General features: G+C 42.2%; 1 protein-coding gene across 1 annotated transcript; it reads right to left on the bottom strand.

The window, feature by feature from the left end:
* Window positions 1-1,301: 1,301 nt before the first annotated feature.
* On the bottom strand, window positions 1,302-2,338 carry LOC100737016 (myeloid-associated differentiation marker-like). The gene has a single exon (XM_021100047.2). It carries the CDS (start codon window positions 2,115-2,117, stop codon window positions 1,302-1,304), a length of 816 nt encoding a protein of 271 aa, XP_020955706.2. The 5' UTR covers window positions 2,118-2,338.
* Window positions 2,339-10,127: the final 7,789 nt, after the last annotated feature.

Raw genomic sequence — 10,127 nt, 5'->3', positions numbered from 1 at the left:
TGTCTTTTATTTTCGGACTGAGGTTAAAAAAGGACATCATGAGTGTGGGAGAAGGGACAATTCTCTCTCTGATGGACAGCAGAGGCTGATGGGAGCCAGAAGCTCCAGGAAACCTTTTAACAATTATACGCATTTATATTTTTGCATTATTTGGGAGTCCCAGAGAAGCAGGAAGCAGCAGCAGAAAACAACTGGCCAACAAGAAACGCATGTGCGCAGAGCACCGTCAAGCAGTACAAGTACTTTGACGCTTCCCATCCTCCCGCTCCCCCCAAGAGATCTGAAACATACTTCCCCTTTAAGAGTATGCTAGTTTGAGAACACAGTACTTTTGGCCCTTGTGATGAGAAAAAAGAACAGAAAAGCTACCCAGGCTGGCGCCACCTTAAGCCTGGCAGTGGCCATTTTCTCCTTGCAGAGGCAGGGCCAGCTGTCTTGGCACTGAGGCTGGTGGGTCACAGGCTTGTCCCTCACAAACACTTCACACAGTTGTCTTGAAGACAACGCACTCAGTCCTTGGCTAGTTCTGTTTTTGACTCCCCAGAGAGCAGCGGGAATGGAAGGCACCTGCTCCTTGCTACCTTGTAAGTGGGCTCTAGTCAGAGCATTTTGAATAAGCCTGCAACAACTCTGGAGCCAGTTTCAGGTGGGACTGGTGTGCTACCAGGCGGGCAGGGCCTCGGGCCCCAGGGTTTCTGCTTTAAGCCTCTTGCTCACTGGAAATTATTGACCCCCACAGTTGTTTTTGTTAATGTTTAAAGGGGAGGTACACTGCACACCAGCCTCCACTGGGAGAAAGGGGGCTGAATTCCTAGCGACCCACCCCCACCAAACACCCCCCCCCCAACTAATGCACAGCAGGGGACAGGCGACTTTGGCCATGAGGCCCCTCCCAAGGCCCAGGGTAGGAAGAGCTGCACAGAGGCCTGTGTGATGTGAGTTCAGCACCTTAGGGGATGAGGGGGGCAGAGTTGGAAGACATCTCAGGGCCCCTATTGATCCTATTGGCCCCTATTGATCCTATTGGCCTCCTGTCAGCGCACAGGAGACTTAAAAAGAACAGACAACCAGAAAGAGCCAGAGCAGAACATGTAGAAAAGGTAAGAGCAGCAAGAGGATGAGGGAGAACAGGACGTGGGCCACCAAAGAAAAGAGGAAGGGAGACAGAGCAGAGGAGGGAAGGAGACAGAAAAGGGAGTGAGACAAGTGGGGAAGGATGGGAGAAGGCAGTGAGGGGAGCCAGGAAGAGGACCTCAGGGGGCATCAGACTCCAGAAAGATACCTCTGGTGAGAAGAGTGACTCAGGAGCCCCTGGGAGGATCCTCAGTCCCCACAGAAACCCGACAGGACCAGAACACCAGGTCAGCCACGTAAAGGAGCAAGTTGATGGCAGTCAGGACGGTCACAGCCAGTCGCTGGTCCCAGGGGCACACGTAGTAGTTGGGGTCACCCATAATTGAGCAGGTCACATCGCTGGACCGCTGGGGCTGGCCCCCCACCTTCTCATCAAACTGGTAGAGAGGCCAGAGGACCAGTGCGCTGTCGTAGAGGCGGACGGAGAGCAGGGTGAGCCCCAGCTGGAAAATGGGGAAGAGGATGGGCAGCCTGTATTCACAGTCCCCCAGGCTCAGCATGAGGACTATGGCTGCCAGGAGGAAGCAGATGGCATACACAGCCACACACCACTCCAGGGCCAGCTGCTCCTGGTACAGGGAGATGTTGCTGATGAAGGCGAAGATGACACAGGGCGTGAAGGTCTCTAGCACCTTCAGCAGGCCTGGCACAGTGAGCACATAGCAGGTGACATCATTGAGCTTGTACAAGTACCAGATCAGTCCAACTTCCATGGCATAAAACACAAGGCAGGAGAACACAGTGGCAACAATGGCCCAGTTCCAGTAAGGCCCAGAGGGCAGGAACTGGATGTAGGTGAAGGAGGCAGAGAGACAGAGGAGAGCAGCATAACAGATGTAGGTGACGGAAAATTTGCACCAGAAGAAAGGAAAGAGGTGCTGGAACAGAAAAATCTGCAGTATGAGGATGATGAGAGTCACAGCGAAACAGAAGCTGCATATAGTCAGGAAGCAGTTACCTACCGCCCCCCGTCCAGTGCCCATGTCAGCCACCAGTGGGAAGGCCAGACAAGTGGAGAACAGTCTATAACCACATAGTTGGAGTGTGGCAACCAGGTGGACATGGTAGTTGTGATGTTCAGGCAGATCAAGATCACAGGTATGCCAGTGGTCTTTGCGGTGGACCTGTCAGAGAAAGATCCACTCTGGAGACGGTCTCAATCAGATGCTTGGAAGAGGCTCAGGGACCTGTGGCAGCTGAGGCTCAGGATCTGCATGGTTTGAAGCATTGCCTCAGATGCTTGGCTAACAGCACAGTTGTTCCAGAATTATAGTCCCTCTCCCATCACCCTTGGCCTTGTCAGGGGACTTGTCTCATCTCAAACCTCAAAGCTGTGTTGGGTCTGGCCTCAAACCATGAATATTTTTTACCTCGTTGAGCTTTTTGCCATTATCTATGGAGAAACAGGATAGGAGGGTCCTTATCTACAATCCCAGAACTTCAAGTCTCTCAAAACTGTCAATGAATTTTTTAATTGTTTTGTAACAAATTTTGATCTAAACAGATGTGAGAAAATTAATGGTCTTTGTTTAATTGACTTAGTGGGAATGTTCAAAAGTGCATTTGCAGAAATACCAATGTGTTTTATTGCAAGGTACTTTCAGACCCCAGTGAGGTGTTATGTCATAGAGTAGATGTACCATGACACCTGACTGAACCTAAGAATTCTCAGTTCTGGAGCATATCTGGAGGAGAGGGTTGTAGTGATAACCCCATTTATTGATGAGAAATCTAAGGTTCAGGAAATCAAGTGCCTTCCCTAAGCTACAAAGGTGAGGATTGGGCACCAAGATAACTGTGCCAAAGTTGTGGGTTTGAGCCCTGTGCTCTACAGCCTAGCATTGCAGCACGGCCCATTGGTGGGAGCCCAGGACCAAAGCTGGGGACTCTGGGATCCTAAGACACCCCCTCAGGACCATGGCCTCCTTCACAGCAACCTGAAGGGACAGGAATCTGGCCTCTCCTCCCTGCAGCTACCATGAGAAGGAGCTGCCATCTCAGGTGACACAGCCCCACCCAGAGGAGGGCAGGTTCAGAGGTTAACAGGGAAAGGTCATGTTTATCTAAAGCAAGAGGTTTGCCTGAGTTTCCCCACAGTCCCTTTTCCATTCTAATCTGTGAACATGGTGAGAAAAGAAATGTTTCCATTTCTGGCTCGCACATAATGGAACTCAAACTTTAGGCTACCAGCCTGTGACCTATCAAATGTACATTGTACATCTGCTTTAATCATTAAAGCAAAGGAGTTGTTGACCAGAAGTAAAGATTATGGACACTACGTATAGAGACTAAATGCCCCCCTTCCTGGGACACCAATGCTGGTTCTCCTTCAGGGACAAGACTCTTTCAACAGGAGCCATACTGACTCACTGTGTACATGCTGATCTTATTTCCTGAAACCTGAAGGCGGTGGATCCCTAACTTGTTAGATGTTCTCTGTTCTGACTGTGATGAAAACCACGCTACTCTGGAGCCTTTTCCCAGCCTTAGGAGAGGCTGTCTTCTGGGCTGTTGTACTCAGTTTGGCTCAATTACAACTCTTTTCTCTTCTTATTAGATATTGTTAGTTGATTATTTTCATCAACAATATATAGTGCCCCCATTGAAGCATATTCTAGACTTGGTCGAGACCTGCCTGACAAGCAGCCCCACGTGTTAGACTTGGAATACAGTGAGCTGGGGTGGCAGAGAGACTGAGCAGGACGCTATCAGGTGTTCCTGGGACAGACCTCTCCCACCACTTCCACTGCCTGCCTCTTGTTTGCAAAAAATAGTTAGTCTCCTATCTCTCTCTCAAGTCACAAAAGCCTGGCTCAAGAATTAATTATTGATAGGAGGTGAACATGTAGTGACAAAAATATCAGTTGGGCCAGGAGGATTGGCAACAATTTAAAGAGGAAATCTGTCATATGGCGGTCACAGAATCTTTGGTTCCTCCCTGAAGTACATAGGTAACAGTATGTGATGCATATTCCAGAGTTCTGTTACAGATACTAAAGTCCCCATGAAACAGAAGTTAACTACATAGTGACCGTGAGCCCATAGTCCTCAGACTGACTGGTGCCTGAAGGTTAATGCTGTTAACCCCTGTTTCCCCACCCTGTGACTTCACCATCAACCAGTCAGAGAACTGTGCTCAAGCTGATCACACAAACCCTCTTTCAAATTGCCTTTAAAAAAGCTTTCCTGAAGCTCATCTAAGAGTTGGTTTTTTAGAGCATAAGCTGCCATGGACTTCTTATCTGGTCCCTCAGATTTTTTTAAAAAAATTTAATTATTCAATGAATTTTACTACATTTATATTTGTACAATGATCATCATAACCTGATTTTATTACATTTCCATCCCCACCCCCAGCCCAACCCCATCCTCCAAGCTGTCTCATTTGGAAACCATAAGTTTTTCAAAGTCTGTGAGTCAGTGTCTGTTCTGCAAAGAAGTTCATTGTGTCCCTTTTTAGATTCCACATATAAGTGATAGAATATAATATTTGTCTCTCACTGTCTGACTGACTTCACTTAGCACGATAAATTCTAGGTCCATCCATGTTGCTAAAAATGCCGATATTTCATTCCTTTTAATAGCTGAGTAATATTCCATTGTGTATATGTACCGCATCTTCTTGATCCACTCCTTTGTCAATGGACATTTAGGTTGTTTCCCTGTCTCAGCTATTGCATTTGTGCTGCAGTGAACATCGGAGTACTCACATCTTTTTGAGTCATGGTTTTCTCTGTATAAGTGCACTGGAATAGGATTGCTGGATCAAATAGTAATTCTACTTTTAGTTTTCTAAGGAATCTCCATAATGTTTTCTACAGTGGTTGCACCAATTTACATTCCCACCAACAGTGTACTAGAGTTCCCTTTTCTCCACTCTTTCCAGCATTTACTGTTTGTAGACTTTTTTATGATGTCCACTCTGTCCAGTGAAATATGGTACTTCATAGTGGTTTCAATTTTCATTTCTCTAATAATGAGTGATGTTGAACATCTTTTCATGTGTTTTTTGGTCATCTGTATGTCTTCTTTGGAGAATTGTCTGTTTATATCTTCTGCGCATTTTTGGATGGGGTTGTTTGTTTTTTTGGTATTGAGCTACAGAAGGTGTTTGTAAATTTTGGATATTAATCCCTTGTGAATAGCTTCATTTGCAAAGATTTTCTCCCATTCTGTGGGTTGCCTTTTTTTCTTTTTTTGCTTAGTGTTTCCTTACCTGTGCAGAAAATTTTAAGTTTAATTAAGTCCCATTTGTTTATTTTTGTTCTTATCATCATTACTCTAGGAGGTGAATCTGAGAAGATATTGCTGCGGTTTATGTCAGAGAGTGTTTGCCTGTCTTCCCCTAAGAGTTTTATAGGGTCCAGTATTATACTTAGGGCTTTAATCCATTTTGGGTGTATTTTTGTGTATGGTGTTAAGTGTTGTAATTTCATTCTTTTCCATGTGGCTGTCCAGTTTTCCCAGCACCACTTATTGAAGAAATTATCTTTTCTCCATTGTATATTCTTGGATCCTTTGTCATAGATGAGTTGACTTAAGGTATGTGAGTTTAATCCTAGGCTTTCTATCCCATTCCACTGATCTACATTTCTGTCTTTGTGCCAGTACCATCTTTGTTTTGATGACTGTTGCTTTGTAGTATAGTCTGAAGCCAGGGAGCCTGATTCCTCCAGCTCCATTTTTCTTTCTCAGGATGACTTCAGATATTCTGGGTCTTTTGTGCTTCCAATCTTGAAAATATTTTGTTTGAGTTCCATGAAAAATGTCCTTGGTACTTTGATAGGGATTGCATTGAATCTGTAGATTGCCTTGGGTAGTATAGTCATTTTGATAATATTGACTCTTCCAATCCAAGAGCATGGTATGTCTTTCCATCTGTTTGTGTCTTCTCTGATTTCTTTCATTAGCATCTTATAGTTTTCAGAGTACAGGTCTTTTGTCTCTTTAGGTAGGTTTACTCCTAGGTATTTTATTCCTTTGATGTGATGGTAAATGGAATTGTTTCCTTAATTTCTCTTTCTGCTCTTTCATTGATATTATATAGAAATGCCATCAATTTCTGTGTATTAATTTTGTATCCTGCGACTTTGCCAAATTCATGCATGAGCTCTAACAGTTTTCTGGTATCATCTTTAGAATTCTCTAGGTGTAGTATCATGTCATCTGAAAACAGTGATACTTTTACTTCTTCCTTTCCAATTTGGATTCTTTTTATTTATTTTTCTTTTCTGATGGCTGTGGCTAGGACTTTGAAAACTATGTTGAATAGTGGTGGTGAGAGTGGTCATCCTTGTCTTGTTCCTGATCTCAGTGGGAATTCTTTCAGCTTTTCACCATTGAGAATGATGTTCGCTGTGGGTTTGTCATATACGGCCTTTATGATGTTGAGGTAGGTTCCCTCTATGCCCACTTTCTGAAGGTTTTTTTTTTTTATCAGAAATGGGTGTTGAATTTTGTCCAAGGCTTTTTCTGCATCTATTGAGAGGATCATATAGGTTTTTTTGTCAGGTTGTTAATGTGGTGTATCACATTGATGGATTTGTGGATATTGAAGAAGACTTGCATCCCTGGGATAAATCCCAGTTGATCATGTTGTACAATCCTTTTAATATATTGTTGGATGTGGTTTGCTAGTATTTTGTTGAGGATTTTTACATCAATGTTCATCAGTAAAATTGGCCTGTAGTTTCCTTTTTTTTGTGGTATCTTTTTCAGGTTTTGGTGTCAGGGTGATGGTGGCCTCATAGAATGCATTTGGGAGTGTCCCTTCCTCTGTAATTTTTTGAAATAGTTTCAGAAGGAGTTAGCTCTTCTCTAAATGTTTGATAGAATTTGCCTGTGAAGCCATCTGGTCCTGGACTTTTGTTTGTTGGAAGTTTTCTAATCACAGTTTCAATTTCAGTTCTTGTGATGGGCCCATTCATCTTTTCTATTTCATCTTGGTTTAGTCTTGGAAGATTGTACCTTTTTAAGAATTTGTCCATTTCTTCTAGGTTTTCCATTTTATTGGCATAGAGTTGCATATAGTAGTCTCTTGTGATCCTTTGTATTTCTGTGATGTCCGTTGTTACTTCTCCCTTTTCACTCCTAATTTTATTGACTTGAGTCTTTATTTTTTTCTTGATAAGTCTGGCAAGGGGTTTATCAATTTTGTTGATCTTTTCAAAGAACCAGCTTTTCATTTCATTGATCTTTTCTATGGTTTTCTTTGTTTCTATTTCATTGATTTGTGCTGTGATCTTTATGATTTCTTTCCTTCTGATAATTTTAGGCCTTTTTAGTTGCTTAGAGTAAGGTTAGATTGTTAATTTAAACTTTTTCTTGTTTCCTGAGATAGGCTTGTATTGCTGTAAAATTCCCTCTTAGAATGGCTTTTGCTGCATCTCATAGATTTTGGAGTGTTGTATCTTGGTTGTGATTTGCTTCTAGGTATTTTTTAACTTCCTCTTTGATTTCTTCAGTGATCCATTGGTAGTTTAGTAGCATGTTGTTTACTATCCACGTGTTTGTGTTTTTTTCAGGTTTTTTTCTTGTTGTTGATTTCCAGTTGAATAGCATTGTGGTCAGAAAAGATGCTTGATATGATTTAAATTTTCTTAAAATTACCAAGGCTTGATTTGTGGCCCAGTATGTGATCAACCCTAGAGAATGTTCCATGGGCACTTGAGAAGAATGTGTATTCTGCTGCTTTTGGATGGAATGTCCTATAAATATCTATTAAGACCATCTGGTCAAATGCTTCATTCAGAGCCTGTGTTTCCTTATTGATTTTCTGTCTGGATGATCTGTCCATTGCTGTAAGTGGGGTGGTTAAAGTCCTCCACTATTATTGTGTTATTGTCAATTTCTTCTTTTAAGGTTATTAGCAGTTGCCTTATATATTGTGGTGATCCTATGTGGGGTACATATATAATTACAATTGTTATGTCTTCTTGGATTGATCCTTTGATCACTATGCAGTGTCCTTCCTTGTCTCATATAATATTCTTTATTTTAAGGTCTACTTTGTCTGATATGAGTATTGCTACTCCAGCTTTCTTTTGATTCCCGTTCGCATGGAATATTTTCTTCTATCATCCCACTTTCAATTTGTATGTGTCCCTAGAAGTGATGTGAGTCTCTTAAAGATAGCATATATATGGGTCTTGTTTTTATATCCCTTCAGCCAATCTAAGTCTTTTGGTTGGGACATGAAGTCCATTTACATTTAAGGTAATTATTGATATGTATGTCCTTATTGCCATTTTATTAACTGCTTTGAATTTGTTTTTGTTGCTCTTTTTTTCTTCCCTTCTTCTCTTGTTCTCTCATCTTCTGGTTTGATGACTATCTTTAGTGTTGTATTTGAGTTGATTCTTCTTATTTGTGTGTGTATCTATTATTGATTTGCAGCTTGAAGTTACCTTGAAGTTTTGATATGAGTCTAGATTGTTTTAAGTTGTTGGTCTCTGAATTGCAAGTGCATCTCCAGTGTCCTGTATTTGTACCCTCCTCTTCTCATGGTTTCTGATTTTGGTAGCATATTTGTGTGTGGATGATTTCCTACATTTACTATGTATATGCCTTTACTGATGATCCTTGTCATTTGTGGTATTTTTGTTTCTAGCTGTGGCCTTTTCTTTCCTGCCTAGAGAAGTTCCTTTAGTATTTGTTGTAAGGATGGTTTAGTGTGGATGAATTCTCTCAGCTTTTGCTTATCTGTGAAGGTTTTGATTTCTCCTTCAAATCTGAATAAGAGCCTTGCTGGGTAAAGTCATCTTAGTTGGAGGTTTTTTTCCTTTCATCATGTTAAGTATATCATGCCACTCCCTTCTGGCCTGAAGAATTTCTGCTGAAAAATCTGCCAATGACCTTATCAGGGTTCCCTTGCACATTTTTTTGTTTCTTTTACCTAGCTGCTTTCAATGTTTTCTCTTTGTCTTTAAATTTGGTCAGTTTGATTAATATGTTTCTCGGGGTGTTCTTCCTTGGGTGTATATTATATGGTACTCATTGTACTTCCTGGATTTGAGTGAGTGGTTCCTTTCCCACGTTAGGGAAGTTTTCAGGTATTATCTCTTTGAATATTTTTTCTGTCCTTTCTCTCTTCTCCTTCTGGCACCCCTGTAATATGGATATTGGTGCATTTAATGTTGTCCCAGAGTTCTCTGAGACTCTCTTTCTTTCTTTTCAATATTTTTCTCTTTTCTGTTCCACATCACTGATTTCCACTAGTCCATCCTCCACCTCACTTATTCGTTCTTCTGCCCCCTATATTCTTATGTTGGTTGCTTCTAATGAATTTTTATTTCAGTTATTGTATTTTGCATCTCTGCTTGCTTAAGTTTTAAATCTTGTATTTCTTTACTCAAAGTTTTCTGTAAATTATCAATGTTTTCCTCCAGTCTATTTCCAATGTCCTTCATCATCTTCACTATCATCAGTCTAAAGTCTCTTTCCTGGAGGCTGATAATCTCCAGATAACTTAGCTGTTTTTCTGGGGATTTTTTTTTCTCCTTTATCTGAGTTATAGTTCTCTGCCCTTTCATTTTTATAGTTTTTGGTGTGGTGTCTTTTTGTAGCCAATAGAGTGGTAGCCTCTCTTACTTCTGGCATCTGTACCCCTTGTGGCTGAAGTTGGTGTGGGGGCTTGCTGTAGGCTTCCTGATGGGAGGGACTGTTCCCTGCCCACTAGTAGGTGGGGCTGATTCCTGTCTCTCTGGTGGGTGGGGCTTTGCCTCTGGTGAGATTAGAGGCAGCTGTGTGCCTGGGGGTCTTTAGGCAGTCTGTTTACTGATGGGTGGGACTGTGGTCCCACATGGATTATTGTTTGGACTGGGGCTTCTCAGTGCTGATGGGACCAGATTTTCTCAAAATGGCCACCTCCAGAGGAACACACACCAATGAACACTCCTGAGACCTTTGCCTCCAATGTCCTTCCCCCACCACATGCCACAGTCACCCCCTGTTTTCCCAGGATACCCCCCCAGAACCACAGTCATTTCCAACCC

The sequence above is a fragment of the Sus scrofa genome, chromosome 7 (assembly GCF_054392235.1).
Source record: "Sus scrofa isolate SSC_HxYL_T2T_F1_AM1 chromosome 7, Sscrofa_HxYL_maternal_Yorkshire_Landrace_v2.0, whole genome shotgun sequence".
NCBI classification, from domain to species: domain Eukaryota; kingdom Metazoa; phylum Chordata; class Mammalia; order Artiodactyla; family Suidae; genus Sus; species Sus scrofa.
This window is presented reverse-complemented; position numbering and strand designations above follow the sequence as displayed.

What these genes read in the sequence shown, in the direction of transcription:
- LOC100737016 (XM_021100047.2), bottom strand. Translation starts at nt 2,117, where the DNA reads ATGGGCACTGGACGGGGGGCGGTAGGTAACTGCTTCCTGACTATATGC.